Source organism: Mobula birostris, chromosome 19, assembly GCF_030028105.1.
Source record: "Mobula birostris isolate sMobBir1 chromosome 19, sMobBir1.hap1, whole genome shotgun sequence".
Taxonomy (NCBI): Eukaryota; Metazoa; Chordata; class Chondrichthyes; order Myliobatiformes; family Myliobatidae; genus Mobula; species Mobula birostris.
This window is the reverse complement of record NC_092388.1, coordinates 18,587,875-18,607,395: the sequence shown is the minus strand read 5'-3', so window position 1 is coordinate 18,607,395 and position 19,521 is coordinate 18,587,875. Positions and strand designations below refer to the sequence as shown.

At 38.9% G+C, this 19,521-nt stretch overlaps 1 protein-coding gene and 1 long non-coding RNA gene across 3 annotated transcripts; both read right to left on the bottom strand.

The window, feature by feature from the left end:
- Window positions 1-1,122: 1,122 nt before the first annotated feature.
- On the bottom strand, window positions 1,123-7,549 carry LOC140212323 (uncharacterized). Its single transcript, XR_011889695.1, has 3 exons — window positions 7,452-7,549; window positions 6,289-6,352; window positions 1,123-1,465 (listed from the first exon to the last, which is right to left on the bottom strand). It is a non-coding gene; the product is annotated as an uncharacterized lncRNA (long non-coding RNA).
- Window positions 7,550-11,375: 3,826 nt separating this feature from the next.
- On the bottom strand, window positions 11,376-17,610 carry LOC140212322 (iroquois-class homeodomain protein irx-4-like). Of its 2 annotated transcripts, XM_072283022.1 has the most exons (5): window positions 17,483-17,610; window positions 16,906-17,157; window positions 15,782-15,888; window positions 14,145-14,458; window positions 11,376-13,835 (listed from the first exon to the last, which is right to left on the bottom strand). In XM_072283022.1, exons 1-5 carry the CDS (start codon window positions 17,525-17,527, stop codon window positions 13,081-13,083), a joined length of 1,473 nt encoding a protein of 490 aa, XP_072139123.1. In that variant the 5' UTR covers window positions 17,528-17,610; the 3' UTR covers window positions 11,376-13,080. The 2 variants fall into 2 exon arrangements, with proteins under 2 accessions (XP_072139123.1, XP_072139124.1); XM_072283023.1 differs by lacking the exon at window positions 16,906-17,157.
- Between the last annotated feature and the right edge of the window lie 1,911 nt (window positions 17,611-19,521).

The following is a 19,521-nucleotide window of genomic DNA, read 5'->3' as shown; positions in this document are numbered from 1 at the left end:
TCTATCTAATCAATAATTCCTAGTCAGCTCACTGCATCCGGATGCATTAGGTGCTATTATCACCTCGAGATAAGATAATGGCAAAGTTATTACGTCGGAGCACTTTGAGAGGGGAAAAAAACAGCATTTTTAAAGTGCGATTAGAAACAGAAACAGTGCGTTGCATGAATTACAAAATCTGTGACTATGTTTGTACTTTACACCCTTTATCATAAACACTTCGAATATGTTTGAGGAAGTTGGCATGCAAACCAAAGTAGATTAAAAACAAGAATCTTAGTACTTAGTATTTGGGGACTAGCCAAAAGCTCTGGGAGTTTTCTTCATATGACCTTTGTGGAGAATTTTGTGGCACTGCTTTGACACTCAAATGCATCTTGGAGGTCATCGCAGGCAGAGAGCCATCTAGCGGTGAGAGAGTGTCACAGCAAGAACTTCGTGAAGATAGAGCAGATTTACTTTCCACACTAGTCTCCGTCAGATCAACGCAGCGGTGAACTCCCGTCACTTCTTGATGGTTGGGAAGTTCCGGAAAACCGACTTGCTACTTTTGTCAGCAAGATACGGACCATATTTTTTTTTAATGAATCTATATCGGGCAACACGAGGAATGTTCGATAACCCACGTGACACCCTTAAGTTCATTTGTTTCTACGTTTACACGGAAGAGAACTGATAAAACGTACTCTGGTGCCGAGAGGCACATTGATACGAAGTGATGAAGACAGATTTCCAGCTCCTAGACTTGAATCTCCAAAATTACACTGTGTAAAATGGCATGAAAGTTGTAAACGTACGAGAAACCATGTTTCGAGGAATGCAATTTAATCCTCTCAGACTGGTACAGTACCTTTATTCAGGAGGAGAGTCAAATTGATGTTAGAAGTTTGGACAATTGGGCCCCACAATAACTACACGTCGTCTGTCAAATATAATTATTTGGGGATGACAATCCAAATAAAAGCAGATTTAATGGGAAATACATTTCGTGTTCTATCCATGAAATTTGCGGGTTGCCTATTTTAATTACTTGCATTATTCCATTGATTTCCCAGCTACATTATAAAATGCAACATGGATTAGAGGTGACGCCAAGCTTTTTGCCGTACGGTGTGTTAAAGGAAAGCAGTTGTTCACGTTCCTACTTAATGTTTTCGTGATGAATTGGATTTCAGTTTGTTGAAAAAAAAGAATGATTTATCTGCACCAACATAATCATTCACATTTAAAAGTTACGAATGCTAACGCAGAAGAAAGTTAGCTTACAGCTTTATTTTCTCTTTAACAGCATGCCGTATGATTTCCCATTGTACTTGATTTTCACGAATGGACGATGCGGGTCGGATAATGTTATATTTTCTTGGACCTTGCACGAAGTTCCAATATCGCAGCCATCGTTCAAGGGCGCGAAAAGTTTCAATTGCTGCCAAACTTGTGCACTTGATGCCAGGATCAGTCAGGATGCCTGGAAAATGTCACATAATCAAAATCAGCTACCTCCACTAACTGAATCCGCTGTTGCTTCAAATACTGTGCTGGGGAGATCACATTAATCATAAGCCCATATAAATTTGGAAGATCCAAAAGTATCAACCGGTTCGACACGAAGTTGCGGCACGCCAGAGTACAGACATAACTTGTACTTTAATCTGAAATAGAATTCGGCATCCGCCTCTTCAAACCGGATATGTTTATAGGAATTATTCACTGGTAGTAAGAGACTCACTCCAAGAACCTTATCATGAAAATCAATTATACTTCATTCAAAACAGGTAACTTTCATTGAATGCAAACGCACGCTTTAGAAAATACTGAATAAATATTGAATTGAATATAATGTATGGCGGCAGAAGGGAAAGTGCAATGTTTTACTAACTTCGACAATAAAGTTTTCTTTTTACTTACGTGAATTTGCCTGAATACTCCACACTAGAAATAGGAGCAGAATTAGGCCATTCGGTCCATAGAGTCTGTTCCGCCATTCCATCATGACTGATTTATTATCCCACTCAACTCCATTCTTTTGCCTTCTCCACGTAACCTTTGACGCCCTGATTAATAAAACACCTATCAACCTCCGCTTTAAGCCTACCCAACGACTTGGCCTCCATAGTCGTCCATGGAAATGAATTCTACACATTCACCACCCTCTTGCTAAATACATTTCTCCTCATCTTTGTTCGAAAAGGACATCCTTAATGTTTCTTCGGACGCTTTAATTATGCATTTGCTGCATTATTAAAATATATTCTGAGAAGGTGATTGCCCACAATAAAAACAAACCATGTAAAGGTAAGAAAAGCAAGTGTTTTAAAAGTTGATATGCTTTTTAATGTGGTATAGCTTTTAACTTTCGACATAACTTGTCAAACGTAAACACTGTTAGAATTTTTAATTCTTGTGTTCTCAGATTCCAGCATAAAAATGATCTCCTGCTGAAATTGAATACCCATGATTATTCATAGCATACATTTCTTACTTAGTCTTTCCCCTCGGCTAGAATTGAGATAGGGTTGGGCTTTAAGTCTACAGTCCTGATATCAATACATAACCTGAAGTAATTCTGAGGAGAAGAAACAGAAAATAGAGGCAGAACTGCTTTAGGTTACAGAAAATCTCAAATATTTAACTTCATATGTATTCTTTTGCCTCCTTAAAAGAGACAGGGAAACACTGCATTCTATTAAATAAACTGGAAGAATAGCCAGGTAAAAACAGCCCACATTCAGCACTACCCATGACCCTGTGTAGACCCCATCCCTCGTCTACGAATGAGGATGTTTACGCAGAATACAGTAAGCAAGTTGAGTTGCACGTGAATTTACTTACTCCAGAGGCGCCCCGTGTTTTCCGGAAATATGCCTTTGATTCACTGCTCTAAGATTAACAATGAAAAGTAAGACGCAAATTGTCATTATTATTTATTATTCAATCTTTTACTTATTTATAATATGGGATAAAAATAAAATAAAATCTCAGTTGAGCTCATGCCTCATTGTTTTTCATTATTCAAGTCAGGCATATTTAAGACCATACAAACTTCTCACAGATTCTCCAAAATGATGAATACTTAAAATGACTGTCTCTTGGTAAAGCTGTTTTATCACAGCAAATAGCTCCAGAGGTCATGTACAGAATATGCGTCTCCCAATTTACCAGGCTTGGGTATATAATATAAGAGTATATTTGAAACCAACCTTTTTAACAAGTGACAGTGGTGAAATAACATTATAGTTTCTGTATAATAAGCAGCAGTGGTGTTTGCCAGGCGAATTTATGAACTAAATTTCTGTTCTGCAAGCTAGATATTTGTCCGTGTAAAATATCATGAAAGATATATCAAGGGACTTAAAAAATCAAAAGCAATCAAAATTTCTTTTTACTGTTTGATCTGGAAGAACACAGAATGAGAAGCAAAATTCTATGGCGATGTTGCACACAGAGGACTTTCCGCCGCGGGGAAATGGGTACAGTTGGATCAAATCCAAGGCAGAGACAATCAATCACACACTTAATCCAGCGTCACGGACACAGGGACAAGGCATAGACCAGACACACAGGTGGTCCAGGGCCTCCCGAGGCAGTCCCTCAAACTGGACACAATCAATCTAATATCCCGTACGCAGACAACCCAGTATCCCACGTCCACAGGCGACCCAGCTTTCCACATTCGAATGCAATGTAGTAACAAGACAAACAAGCAAGCTGGCTTTCCAGATAATTACGTAACCTGCAACTACAGGGAGACAAGTCATTCCGGCATACACTCAGAGGCCACGTTAGTAGCTACCTGCTGTATCTAATGAAGTGGCACTGAGTGTATTTCGTAAACACGAGAAAATTTGCAGAAGCCCGAAATTCAAGCAACACACACAAAATGCTGTTGATCGCAGCAGGCCAGGCAGCATCTCTCGGAAGAGGTACAGTCGACGTTTCGGGTCGAGGCCCTTCGTCAGGACTGACTGAAAGAAGAGATAGTAAAAGATTTGAAAGTGGGAGGGGAAGGGGGAGACCCGAAATGATAGGAGAAGACGGGAGGGGAAGGGATGGAGCCAAGAGCTGGACAGTTGATTGGCAAAAGGGATACAAGGTTGGAGAAAGGAGAGGATCATAGGACGGAAGGCCTAGGGAGAAAGAAAGGAGGAGGGGAGCACCAGAGGAAGATGGAGAGCAGGCAAGGGGTTATTGTGAAAGGGAAAGAGAGAGAGAAAAAAAATAAAAATTATGGGGTAAGAAGGGGAGGAGGGGCATTAACGGAAGTTTGAGAAGTCAATGTTCATGCCATCAGGTTGGAGGCTACCCTTGACGGAATATAAGGTGTTGTTCCTCCAACCTGAGTGTGGCTTCATCTTGACAGTAGAGGAGGCCATGGATTGACATATAGGAATGGGAATGGGACATGGAATTAAAATGTGTGGCCACTGGGGGATCCTGCTTCCTCTGGCGGACAGAGCGTAGGTATTCAGCAAAGTGCTCTCCCAATCTGTGTCGGGTCTCACCAATATATAGAAGGCCACTCCGCAAGCACTGGACACAGTATATCACACCAGCTGACTCACAGGTGAAGTGTCGCCTCACCTGGAAGGACTGTCTGGGGCCCTGAATAGTGGTGAGGGAGGAAGTGTAAGGGCAGGTGTAGCACTTGTTCCGCTTACAAGGCATTTTCAGCCACAGAACTGCCACTCACTGGGTGTGTTTTTACACCATTCTCTGTAAATTTTAGAATGTGTATGAAAATCCCAGTAGTTCAGCAGTTTCTGAGATACTCAAACCACCCCATCTGGCACCAACAATCATTCCACAGTCAAAGTAACTTAGTTCACATTTCCTCCATTCTGATGTTTAGTCTGACCAGCAACTGAACATCTTGACCATGTCTCCAGGCTTTTGTATATTGAGTTGCTGCCACATGATTGGCTGATTTGATATTTGCATTAATGAATAGGTGTACAGGCGTACCTAATAAATTGGCCACTGAATGTATAAGTATAAAGTAGTAACAAGACAGAAAAACAAGCTGGCTTTCCAGGTAATCATATTATTTGCTATTCCAGTGAAACAGTCAGTCCAGTACATATGATCTTGCATATCGGGGATGTTGAACTGGCTGTGTATCTGGAATTCTATATACACAGCAATTCAGTTAATATTCTGGATTCACCTCAAATTTAGACACCCAGCATTATAAATGTAAAGGGAATCTAGAATACAGCTAGACATCAATAGATATATAGATGCCATATTCCTGATGTGAGTCAATTCAACATCATAGCTCAACAGGCAATAGAATTATTGATACACATAGGCAGGCCTAGAGTATAAGATATACAGCCTCCCAAATATTCAGACAATATCCAATACTGAAGTAAATTCAACACTCCAGATGGGCAGACCTTCCAAGCATCCACATTCCAAAATAGAAACAAGCTATGAAATATCATTAACATGGAAATGCGTGGTAGAATAATTGTAGGAGCAGTAATTAGCACATCTGAAATTGCACCAGACCATGGTATTTTGAGAACTACAGTCCTAAAATAAATGCCATCAGTAAAATGACAGGAAAGCAGGTGGAATCTTCTAAATATTTCAAAAGATACACTAACACGTTTCGAGGATGGAGAAACACTATCCTGCAAAGCAGCCAATTTAATGATCTTAGTACAAAATCACTACAGATGCCCAAGTCTAGAATCATGGTTGTGTAAAGAACATAAACAGTTCAGAGATTAGCCTGTAACATTAAGGAATCCATGGGCCTATAGATATAAGGGTTCAAAGTATTTGGAACAAACAATAAAGCATGCAGATGAGTAATATTGTCACGCAGCTTAACTAAAACATCTAGGAGCCAATTAGTTACAGAAACTGAAAAAAAATGTATTTCTGAGCCAATTGGTTTCTCCAAGATTCATAGAAAATTGCGTGTTTGGTTACACAGGTAGCTCAGCTCAAATATAGCAGCGAGTGTTATTGAAGAGTTCAGACTCACAAAAGAGCAAAATTCCTAATTACAAAGAACTCCCAGAATCATATACGTGCCAGAACAATCATACTAGATGCCTGGTTAGATTACTTACACAGACAGCATAGAAATCCAGACACAGGCAATGCACTCCAGAACAGGCAATCTGGCAGCCAATATAGGAAATCCAACAGTCCAGAAGGAGAAGCAATCTATCATCCAAGGTGTGCAAACAATTTATCAGCAAGGGCTCAGTCGGACCAGAAACCCATGCCCAAATCCAGCAGACCAGATGTGCAGGAAGTTTGTTGAAACATACTTACGGTTTAACACATCTCTCCATCTTTTCTTCCTCTTTCACAAACATCCAATCTAATTTTTGATTCACTATAAAAAAAACCACTAAAACAATTAATTACTTTTTATAAACATTGATTTTCAAAATTGATTCCTTGACACAAAATTAGATATGAGTTATTATAGATTAAGAAGGAAATACAGCATTGGAGATCATTTTAAATTGCAGCAATTATTTATCAACTCTGCACCTTAAAACAATCCATATTAATTTCTAAATACTTAAGTTGTGTAGAATGGGAAGTGATGCAGTGGAGTAGTCATGCATTAACTTCAGTAAAAGTGCTTAATTGAATGATCAATCAGCCTGGTTTATTCTAATATTGTGCACAACTATTTAATTTTGTTATAATAATTAACAAAAATGTTCTATTTATCAACAAACATATTCTTCTGTCAGTCAGCTTTCCTGTCAATCTTCTAAAGTGACAGTATTGGCATTGTTTCATCCCCATCTCCTGAAAACTTCCTGTTCTGAGCCTGAATCTCTGCTAGTTCAAGACTTGGTCAAGTAATCATGAATGCAATAACGTAGGCCGGAGATGCAGTGCAGTATTGAAGGAAGACCACACTATTGAAATTGTGGCCTTTTGGATAAGTTGCTCAACAGATACATGAACAACTCATGGATATCAAAAATAAAATAGAGCACTATTTTGAATGTAGATAGGAATCATTATTTTATCCTTGATCAACATTACTGAAAGAAGGCAGCTTACTTGGTTTTACCACAAAAAACTCAGTGGGAATTTAATCTGCACAAAATGGCTGCTGTATTTACTATATTCTACAAGTCACTCAATTGTATTTCAGAAGTACAATTGATGTTTAGTCTTTGAACTTTTAGGCACGTGAATGTGAATTGAAGGGCAATAATTTAAAACAAAGTCATCCTGGCTGGATTTTCCACAATATATTTTGCTTTCATTAATCTTTCGTTTAATTGTTCTACAGGTTTCTAAACTGAGGTGCTCCCGAATTTGATAAAATGACTGCAAAGAATTAATATAAGGATTTAAAAATAGAATCGTTTCTAAAATAATTTTTGAGTCTATAATGAGGATGCTTCATACACTGTACATTGCATGCATATAGGTACATTAATTTTTTTTAACTTAATATTACTCACCTTCTGCCATTATGAGAAAGCTGTTTTGTCATGTGTACAAAATTAGAATGGCTTTCCTTGAGAAGTGTGTGTGGTCTCAGAACTGAGTTATACCATTGTGCCACTTAAGGAAATCAGAGCCGCATGCATTGCCCTTATCTGAGTAAGTGTAGAGCGATTTTCACAAGTATATGCATGTCTGTTAAAATTTAGGATCCAAGAGGTTGCTGGACTGTGTGCTTTGATAACATGAAAAAAGATAAAAATAAAGTTAAAATTTTCTGTGAAAATTATTCTCATCATAATAATAGTCAACTATCTAAAATTGAAATAATGTAAGACTAGTTATGGAAGAAACATTATGATGTCTCTCTAAATACATTTTGGGTGATTTTACATTCAAAGTACATTACACTGTGTGCTTCAATGTAAAGAGTAATAAAACTTACTAATCTTCTTAAGCCCATCACCTTTACTGGGGCATAGGCTGCTGACAGAATCTCACCAGAGTCCTCACTAGTCTTTCAAGATGACCCCAGGTATAGCCCATCTTCAAAGGGCCTTCCTCTCCCAGGGGTGAGGGCTTTTGAGTTTCTGTAGTTCTGAGTGTTACAGAATGAGGTTACTACCCCCAGGCCCAATTTTCCTCCTTTTGTGGCCGGGTTTGGGACTATCCATGGAGGAGTTAAAACTTGATGATATTGTGTTAAATTTCAATTTTCTTTAGCACATTTTTTTCTCGTGCTCCTTTGAAAGGAATGGCATTTAATGCTACTATATTTCCTACATATCTTCGGATGACATCTGTGGCTTATATTATATGTAGTGGAAGATGAATATTAATATATACATATTGCTATGATCTAAGCTCATAATAAGGAACAGTAAGGGATAAGATACTCCATAAAAATTTGCTGTTATTTTTCTGCTTCACGGATAAAATATTTAACTTTTATTGTGTGAATGGCTTGTTCAGAGAATTCCTAATCTTTGTAAATTTTAGGCTGGAATAATTTCATGTTCTTCAATTCTAAAGTTTCTAAACTTTGGAATAACCACTGAAAAATTTACTTATCACATGAAAAATATGCGCAAGAAAAGAACATAGAGTTTTGCCTCGATTTATAGAAAATGACAGATGTCTTTTCATTAACAAATATCAAATCAATTTGGGTCTTTCCTTCTCCGGCCATTATGTAATCATGGCATGGTGTGGTTTGATAAACAATGGTAGGTTTAGAAACACAAAATCCACTTCTAGAGATTTGAACAATGTAGGAATCATTGTGTAAGTTTCCTCTGGATGAAAATGCTTATTGTAGCAATAATATTCTGCTTAAAATGTAGCGTTCAGAAGGGGAGGTTTCATATTATATTTCTGAGCTGTTATTAGAGCAAAGCACTGTAGATCATCACCCAGATTTATGACTCACTAAAGACACGTGGAAATGACTGGACCTGTCACTGATACTTGAGACTCCTTTCTCTATTTGTATGTAGGTAACTCTGCACAACAATATCCTAGAGGTGAGTGGAGTCTTATACACAAGAATTGGAAGCTTATCATTATCCTGTAGTTAAACTCCAGCAGTATGCCAAGGTAGATGTAAGGAATTCTTATTTCAGGTCTTGTGGCCTGTGAACTCAGAGGAAGAATCTGTATTTTATATAACGTTCTTGATTTCTCAGTAACTATTGAGTATTTTGAGCAGAGTTATACTTTTTTTTTGCATGAATAAAGACCTCAAAATCAGAATACCTTCATGGAACAATTCATGTAAATAAGTCCACTCCTACCCCCTCTATATTGTAGTACATTGTAGACTTATCTCATTCTATGTCTAGTACAGTTTCTAAAAAGTAAGAATAAAAACAAAGAATTTCAATAATCACATTGTGTGGCTTTTGTTAGATGGCTTTGTGTTATTAATAGAGGATTAATGATGCAGTCCAATAAAGGGGTGAAAGGCCACTTCAGATCACTGAAGTGCACTGCAAATCAAAACTAATGTTTAGAAACAGGCAGCTTGTTTTTGACAGGCATTTAATGACACAAAGACAAAGTAAAGAAATCCTGAAAAAATGTTTTTTAAATCTTAAAACGATTTTTTAACTGATTTAGGCATGTCTTAAATAAAGTAGCCTCCATACTTGGTGGATCTGAATGGTTCAATACATATTCACACTGTAACTAGATTTCACCAGTACTAAAACTAGAACAAAGCAACGCTTGTTGAATAATTGCTTTTGCCAAAAAAAAGTCTGAAGAGGACTTGCACACTCATGAATTTCACTACTCTTGATCTTAAGGGTTTACACCTTAACATTTTTGAGTAGGTATTTGTATGCAAGGAACTTAATAAACCAAATCGTTTTGTAATACTGACTGCTCTTTAAAATGTTTTAAAGTTGCTCTTCGTTCTTTAAAAAACGCAGGAAGATGAGTAGAAAATGGAAAATTCATGTATTCAGCTGACACATTTTCGTGGCAAGCTAGCCATCTTTTTGCTTCATTGTTCTTGAGAGGGCTCCATGCGGCCTGTTGCAATACATAAATCTTCCAACATGTTTGTACTGCCTAGACCATATTACCTTTTAAAATGTATAATATGCATTGTTTTAACTGTTGCTGTGTCAATAACATTAATGGTTGAAACTAATTAAATCAAAGTGTCGTAAATCACAAATATTCTCCCGAGTCAATAATTTTAAAAACTTAATTGGTTGATTTTCAAATATCATTTAAGACTCCTTTTACAAACGAGAAGGTGTAGTGTCAGACTCTATTACTTCGGCTGGACATCTTCCTCTAAGTTAAAAAATAGAACCATCAGCACGGGTTTGAGAGGTCGATAAAGCTTTTAGATTTTGAGATGTTTTCAGGGAGCCCATTTCCTGCGGCTAAGAGTTGTTAATGGAGCTTAAGGAATTATCTTATGACTCTCTGTTTGAGAGCGGTTATTTCCTCGCTTATGTTCCCTTGTCGAGGCTGAATATGCTGCTGTCAAACTCGGTTAATGAAAAGTAACGCGTCGGTGATTACAGTTTTATTTGGGCTCTATGTAAAAAGCGCTGTTAATTTAGCATCCCCTCCTCTGTGTGTTTGAATTTGCCACGGCTGAATGATTTAGAGTACCCAGCGAAAAGTGATTCTTTTTTTTCACCCTCAGCACAATCTACCTTTCTATTCCAATTTCAACACAATTGCATCTCTCCACCTCCGCCGTCTAATGGCTACATTATCCAGACTTTGTCAGTTGCATTATATTTGAAAATTATTTATTTGTCTAAGGTTTCAGTTAAAGGCTCTGGCTGGCCCAGGCTACATTAAAATTCATCATACTTCAGCCTCTAGCTGTACACTTTCCCCTGGAGAATAGACTTTCGCTATTACTGTCAAGTACCCTTGACTCTTTTTTTTTGCCCTTTTATCTATTACAACTAATTCAAGTTATTTTGCCCTTTTCAGCGAAGACGTGGCTCACCGTAAAGCTTAGCCTGCCTTGGAGATCACAGGGCGTAGAGCCTCTGGAAATTGAGGGGTTAGTGTCAAAATGAAAATTTCACTTCAAATTATCTTGGCTGTTGCACATTTTGGCAACCAGGGCTCTTGTCAGAGACTTTGACAAGTGGGTCTAGCAAATAGCAACATTTGTGATCTCGACAATATCATCAGAGAGCAGCGAAGCTTAATGCAGTGACAACGATGTGACTGCATAAACCTTTTTTTTTGTAGTAGATCTGCTTCATGATATATGTAAAAGACATTGTTTACACTCGCCATAACTATGGAATGATGCATTGAGTTTTCTTCTACAGTGTACTATTTGTGCCGAAGATGATATAATAGCTGGTGTTTACAGAAGACTAAATAGATTTGCAATATGCTTCAAATCATTCCTCTCTTGTACTTCAATGAACAACAATTAAAAATACAGTAGCCAAATTCAATTTATTTCCTTATTAAGGAGAATGTGCATAATGTCCGCTCTGTTTTTTAATACCAGATGTACCATATTTACATTCGGCAAGTTTGAAATTTAAGAGAGAAATAAAAGACCATTTCTTAAGTCGTAATTTCAAAACGAACCACTTAAGATTTGATACAACAGAGTTCGCAGTCGTAATGAAAATTTCAGTTTGTTTATAAAATTACAGATTCTATATACCATTTAACTGGAAATTACAGAGGTATTGTGGCATGGGTTTAGGACTGCTGCTGAACACGAAGAACGACACTTATCAAGGGTTGGTGCAAATCATTGTACTGTCTTGTTTTGTTAATTCATTTCGCAAGTTTTTTTCCCTGAAAAAAAATAGAAAATGATTCCTGTTCAGCATTCTCTTAGTTCCAAGTATTGAGATGCACGTATTGACTGCAAACTACAATTAATTGAATACAATCACCTGAATACATGAAAAGTTCTATAGCTTTTGCTTAAACGTGGAGTAGATCTTGAAGTGTTTTGAATTATACGATAAATTTATGCATTGTTTAATGTCATTGGGACAACATTGCCACGCTTTTTGAAATAGCAAACCATGCATGTTTCTTCCACCAGGTTAGATCTATGGCATAAAAGTCGAGTTTCTTTTGAAATATTCCTTTCCGAATTGGAGAAAAAAGCATGGTTCACTAAGAAGAATGAACAAAATGTCTGGCATATTGATCTCTACACCTGAACTCATAACATAGAGGTTCAAACTTTGATTAGTTCTGACAATCGGAACCATGTCATAAATACTGACGAATATTTGATTTAAACCAATCTTGCAGAGTCGATGAAGATATACTTCTTACTTTAGATTTGAAGATAGTTGACCTGCTGGCAAAATGCAATTATTCTAACAAACGAGTGTATAACGAAGAAACGTCCCGAGAGTGGGACGAAAGGGAATTATGGAACGTTAAGAACTAATTGCCCAGGAAAGAAGCAGGGAGTATTTTTGGAAAATATTTTTTTAATGTGAAGTAAGTGCATGCTGTTCTATCAAGTAAAAGTTAAAGAAAACTTCAACAGTATCGTATCTAAAAATAGATAAAGTGAATAATATAGTTTTATCTGATGAATTATAACTTTAAAATGGAAAATTGTTTGAACTCATTATTCAATCATTCTATCCATCCACAATGTAACCAGACAACACTCGTTAGATACCTCTAAGAGAGCACATTTATTTCAGTGCATATATGTTTAACATATATCCTTGTATTTCTTAAAGCTAAAGAACTGTGCAACGGTGTAAAGTTCTAACAAGTGTTGCAAGTGATCCATTGGCAGAGCTCGGTAATAGCATAAATATTCTTTGCAAAAATGAAATTTTCGGGAAATTATATTTGCATGCTTTCAAGCAGACTGCGAATTCCAACCTAAGCTACCCATTTCTGTAAACGCTGGCATTTGTAAACCTTACCGATATGTCTATAATTTCGTTTAGACGAGTTTTCCAACACGGACTTGAATAAATTACACAGCACTATCGAGTTAAAGAGCGCCTAAGATAACTTCAGCCGTTTTGTGAAAAGTTTTAAACAGTGATGAAATATATAAAGTCTAGTAAAAGATGGGCTGGGATTGTGAATAGAACGTCTCGCCTCTTCCTAGTGCATCACAAGGATCCGGAGTAAGAGTCCATATTATTTGGTTTGTTATGAACAGAACATTTTGTTCCCTGTTTTAGGAAACGTTGTGATGTCCTTACTATTTTCTTGCTGGGGTAAACCTGGGATCTGTCCTTTAATGGTATTTGTAGGAGTTCCCAAAGAGCGCCCCATTGCCTCTGTATCCAAGATAGTGCCTTTGGTGGTAGCCCAAGAAACGGTGGTGTTGGTAAGTGCCTGATTTAAAGTGCTGTGTCTGAATAGGGGGTCGTGGAAAACCCCGTCCACCCAATTCCTTAGGGTGGTCACCGGGGAATCTTGCCTGTCCACCACGCCGGCAGGCATAGAGGCCAAAGGGGGCGAGGATGAGATAGCCTGCTGATGCCGTTTCAGCATGCAAGATGGATACTCGGCTTGGCTCAGCGAAGTAGCCGTCTGAGCTAGGGACCAGATCCGGGGTTTGCTGTCCAGCATCTGCTGCCTGTGTTGTTGATGCTGCTGGAAGCAAAACTTGGATTCACATCCCCGCTGTCCTCCAGCCATTAGATCTTGCTCGGAGTTTGTCATCACTCGCTTGAGACAGTTCTTGACCTTTTCTGAATAGCCATCTCCCGGTGCGGGCAAGGGTATCTTTAAGGCGACCTTCTTGCACTGGTCGGCCGGACATTCTGAAACCTTGATCTGACCGTTGTCCATCTGTTGAAACGGGCCTTTCAGCTCGCACTCGTCACTTTCTGTCTCGATTCCATCAAAGTCATCGAGGTCACTGAGCTGCAGCTCTTTGTCTTCTTTGCATGTGGTATCTGTCAGAAATACAGTTAGAGGAATGAGAAGATAATGCGACGGAATGTTTAGGAGAGTGTACTAACTGACCTGAATTAGCGTATTATATTCGTCCCTTAAGCATAACAGATTAATCGTGACTTTATTATTGGCAACTATATTTTACATTAAGTGGTTGCGCATTTTCTTAAATGGTTCTTTACTTTTCACCCCAAAATGTCGGCTTTTCAATTTAGTGACAAATAATTAACATGGCAAGTTACTCTTAGATCCACCTCATGCCTGGTCTACTGATTTGTCTACCCGGAGAGAAAACAGTGATAGCGAACCATCATTGTGCTTATCTTCCGGGCTCTTACGGCTTGGACTTCCATCTTCTTCCTCGTCATAGGGTTTTTTGTCATCGGCGCATTTATTCCTCGGCGACCAGGTCATCTTGTTCTCCTTCTTGAGCCTCCTCCTGGCGTTGGCGAACCAAGTGGAGACCTGGGTCAGGGTCATCTTGGTGATGATGGCCAGCATGATCTTCTCCCCTTTGGTGGGGTAGGGGTTCTTCCTGTGCTCCTGCAACCAAGCTTTCAGTGTGCTGGTGGTTTCTCGAGTCGCATTTTTGCGCCTGGCTCCTGGATCCACCGCCCCATACCTAAATTTGTTAAAATAATTCCAAATTAATAGGAAAGGTGGCAACGTGCTGACCATATTCAGTGATTCGGTTCTAACATGGATTCTGAACTTTGAAGTCCTTGAATTGCCATAGTGCTTTGCACTGGGAACTGCCACGTCACAAACATAGCATATGGTGGGAAATTCGTTCTACAAATATAAATATGGTCAAGATATTAAAACACACGACAAAACGCACCAACCGTGCGCATCTTTTTTTTCTCTCTGTACCACCAGTGTGGACCTTTTCCCCCCTCTGTAAACCAAGGCTTTTTGCTTTGGTTGGAGCATTATCGCTGTCATCATATTGCCTTTATTCCGTGTTTATAAAATGGTATATTTCATCACCTATAATTTCAAGGAGTTTGAAGCAATTCGCATGACACTTGCAAATATCTTACGTACTACACATTTGCTTTCAGATCACTACCCCAATTCCTTTAGGTCCGATAACTGCAGGGGAGTAAAGATGTTTGGAATATAATATTGATCCCCGATGTGATAAAATAAAGGATTGAACGGGCGCTGGCTAAATTGAATGAAGAAGATAGAATATTAAGGGCCGCTGAGAAAAATCTGGGGAAATGAGTGTTCCAGAGCTGAAGGGGAAACGCCAAGGAGCGTAAATAAGGAAGTGAAGGTGGCTACGATTATGTCATCGTCTCTTTTAGTTAGATTTCTCGAGGTCTAACTTTCCCTAAATCTAAATCAGGCTCCTGTTTACTCTACTCAGTAATGTAGCAACACATTAGCTGGATACAGTTCACTGTACAATCATAACCCTTGCCTGCTGAGCAAGAACAGAATGTTACGTTGAAATAAGACATTCAGATCCATTTCCATATCTTATGCAATTCAGCCGTAAAAGGCCAATCCCAGCCAGCGTGACTGAAATGTGTTTTTTTTTTTGACAATTTTGAAACTAACAACAGCTTAATGCGCCATTTCCATATAAGGAACACGATCGCTGGAAACGTGCACGCGCCGTGCGGCGGCATTTTATCAAGTCAATTTATCAGTGGTCGCAAGTCATTAAAAATAAACACAAGCGAAGTTTCACGGGGCATAGTTTCGTGCTTTGATGCATTTCCTATCCAGTTTCACAGAAAAAAAAGAAATCTGGTTATCATTTAATGTTGTACAGGTGAAGTATCTAAAAGTTATGTAATTTCAGAAAACGCACAGCTCCCCAGAAACAAAACTATTCGCTATATATTTTCAGCAGAGATTTATAAATTATTATTATAATGAGTGCAAATACTTTGATAGGACGTAAGGACCAAGAAGCAATCTATTTGCGCACCTGTCATACTGATACTGTCCCAAGCTAGGATCATATGGGTAATAGGCGGTAGCCTGGGCGATTCCCGCATGCGCAGATCCCGCCGCATCCTTGGTGTCAAATGGACTCTGTAAGAGACATGTTGGCACATTTTGACTTTATTACCTGCACGCTTATTTAATTGAAAACTTTATGCTAATCTTCTCGATCACAGAACATTTAATATGAATAACTGCACACAGAGGGTGACCATAAAATATGGTTATTTGGCATGTATGCATAGATAAATCGAGCGTTCATTTTAATAAATTCCAAGCTTAGCAAGACGTCCCAAATACTGAAAAATAAAAAAGGAAAGCAGCCTCTTTCAGATTCTCATAATGCAATTTGGTTTAGGACTTCAGCGAAACTTTAAGCAAATTGTTTAAATGCTGAGTATGGCAGAAGAGCTCTTGTATTGGGGAAATGGCCCAACATAAAATCGAACTATTTTAGTCCAGTTATAAACCAGCAACATCTGGCATTTGTATTCACATAATCGAACTGCTTTACTAAGTGGATAGATTTATAAGTTTGTAGAAACTGCTTGCCAAAATAATTTGAATAAACTACATTGAACACGATGGTTTCCAGGTTGCAAAGCGAGCTTAACTGTGTGTATTTTATGCTGTATATATATATTTAAAGGTTCATAGCATTGTTAGTGAAGAATAGGCCCTTCAATTAGGAAGATCGAACTGGACGTTCACAGATATAATCACCTAAGGTTTCACACTCACATACATTTTGGAATTGATGATATTAATGGAGAAAAAATGTATTAATTAGAACATTTGAACCTCTTTGGTAAGGTGAATATGGTATATTGCGTGACAGAGGGCAATGTTGCTTGACAGTAAATGAAACAAGGTGATTCTCCGGAATTCTCAAATTTACTTTTGTCAAGTTCTTGACTTTAGCTCTGCCATAATGTTTTAATGCGGAACTGTTAACTGTAATTTACGAATTTTGGTCGAATACTCATTTCCCTTGAAACTTAAGTCCACGCTGACCTGATACTAACACCTTTTAGCGTTGAACCGAGGGTGATTTATCTGTCCAGCCCTAATTGCAGACAAGAAAATAACGATCAGAGGAGTGCTTACCAGTGAATAAAAAGCTGAAGGGTCTGCCCCATAGGTGACATAGTTGCCATATCCCTGGCTGGTGGCATACGGGCTCCCGTACATTCCGAGGGCAGCCGCTGAGTTCAGCTCATGCCTGGCCGTGGCCAGCAGCCTGCTCTCGTACACGGGACAATAGACAGGGGTTTGTGCGGAGGCTGCAGCCCCCGAATCCGTCAGTGTTCTGCCACTTGACTCACAGCACGTAGTCAGGGGGTTGGTGGTCATCAGAAACTATATACATTAAAAAAGACAAATAATAATAAAATATATAGATTGGGATTGCGCTGAGACTCCTTAATATTCTTCCAATGAGGATATTCTCTTTTTACTAAACTGTAAGCATGTTTTGTTTTTTTTACAGAATAACTTCGCTTCATACAATTAAGCATGCATTTATTACCGCACCGTAAAGTTAAGGCATGCCATATTTATCTGTATTGAAGTGAGTTAAAGATCACGCTGTGGGCGAGGCGGTGCTGAAAAGCTGGGACGATCGCCAGTAATCAATTAGCCCCTTGACTGCGATTAAAGCAATTGAAGGATCGATATGACATACCTGAGGTGCAGATGTGTAGGGATATCCGAACTGCGGGTACGACATTGTCCAGGGCTCCCAACATTCAGAAGAGAGAGAGAGAGAGAGAGAGAGAGAGAGAGAGAGAGAGAGAGAGAGAGAGAGAGAGAGAGAGAGAGAGAGAGAGAGAGAGAGAGAGAGGGAGGGAGGGAGGAGGGGGAGGGGAGGGAGAGAGAAGGTGAGGAGGGAGAGAGGGGTGAAAGAGAATGGGGGCGATAGGAAGGAGAAAGGGGAGGGAAAGAGAGAGGGCGGGAGAGAGAGAGGGAGGGGAAAGGGGGAGATAGGGAGTAGGGAGGGGGAGAGAGGGGGAAGAGAGAGAGAGAGATAGAGATAGATAGAGAGAGAGAGAGAGAGAGAGAGAAAGAGAGAGGACTGATCTTCACGCTATTGCAGCCTTGTTCCGTTCCACGGTACCAATTGATTGGCAAGCGCAGAGGATCCTAGATGCTTGATAGGACGAAACAGGACGGCACTTCAATTTATTTACATACAGCTTAAAACTTTTCTTTTAGATACTAATTTGTGTATCTCGTTGCTGCACGACTACTGAATGTTACACTTGTCTCGAAAAGTGAATCATTTTGCAACGCGGAATAGCCACTCAAGATACGAAGACTGATACAAAGTGTTCTGCGAGTGAACTTAGTTAATATCAGTAGGCATGACGTCAGATTAAGACAGTTTAAAAAAAGATCCCCCACCCCGTCTAACTCCACGGTGTGAAAATGAACACAAATGCTTCAAGTTTAAGAGCATCAGAACGGGACCCTGAGTTTAACATAACCTCTATGCGAATACCGTTGCTTTTAATGGATCAATTGAGCACAGTATGGTACTGAGCAGTTTTAGTGATAACCACGGTTATTATCGCGTAACACTGCGTGCAAACAGATACTCAGATTACGGACAACATTAGTGGATTAATAATTGTTCTTGGTCGTTAGGCAAAGAGACAAATGTGATTAGAAATATATTATTGATCAGCTGCAGATTCTGCTCCTCCCCATTGCAGTGCATTTACAGGGGATATGAAAGTCGGCAGGCAAACATAAGCGAGCTTCACAGTATTTCCGTCTATATGCATTCGCTACTCAGTACCTAATCAGTTAGACTGATATCCTGGAAGCGAAGAGATCAATTCTTGATATATTACGTAGCACACATGTGTTTATATGTAAAGCGTTAGGTTTCAAACGTGTATCGAAGCATAAAATTGCAATAGGTAAGATCTGTCCTGTCCTCTAATAGAAATGATCGCTTTGGAAGCACAAGATTTATGGGAAACTTTAAATAACCGGGCATATTTATACAATTTTACAAAACACTGTCATGCCAGTGATTTATGAAACACCAAACGTCCCCCTTTATCGGAATTAAAAGTAAAAGTTACCCTGTGTGTATAAGTGGTAAGTCGGCGAATAAACACTAGAAAACTCAAGACATTATTCTGATTTTGTCGATACCTGGAACACTATAACATTATTATCTTGTAAAAATTTCGGCTTCAACTGCGAATCTTCTCTTAAATCTCGCTTCGGATTTTTTTTTCTCTCTATCCGACCGCATCTAGGAGCGCAGATGGACAGACACATGCCCGCCATCCCGCTGGAGGGGAATGTGACGAAGGTGTCCTCCACCTTAAACCGTGTCTTGCTTTGGTGGTACTGTAGTAGATTTCTGTACAAACCCATGGTGTGTAGACTTGCTCGAATGTTCATGAGTTCAGACACGTGAATAGCCGCGGGGTCACACTCTAATTAATGATGATGTTCTAGTATTCTCCCCAGCTGGAAGACTGCCTCCAAGAAACGAATCTGCCTGCTTTGACAGCTCGATAGTGGGTGATTGATGACTATCCAGAGACCATAGTCTACATAATATAATATCTTCTGCATAATTGCTTCTATTTACAGATGAAAGTACGTGTTCTCAAATTGAGTTACTCTTTGTAAAACACTATTGTGACATATTTATCTTACTGTTTAAAAATAATGAAAATTACCAGCATTTAAAATATCCAG

Bases quoted from the DNA above. Each gene is read 5' to 3' on its own strand.
- LOC140212322 (XM_072283022.1), bottom strand. From the start codon at position 17,527: ATGTCGTACCCGCAGTTCGGATATCCCTACACATCTGCACCTCAG. The intron at 15,889-16,905 runs GTAAGCACTCCT...TGTCTCTTACAG, and splicing joins CTTCAGCTTTTTATTCACTG to AGTCCATTTGACACCAAGGA. The intron at 14,459-15,781 runs GTGCGCAAATAG...TAACAAATTTAG, and splicing joins GGACAGTATCAGTATGACAG to GTATGGGGCGGTGGATCCAG.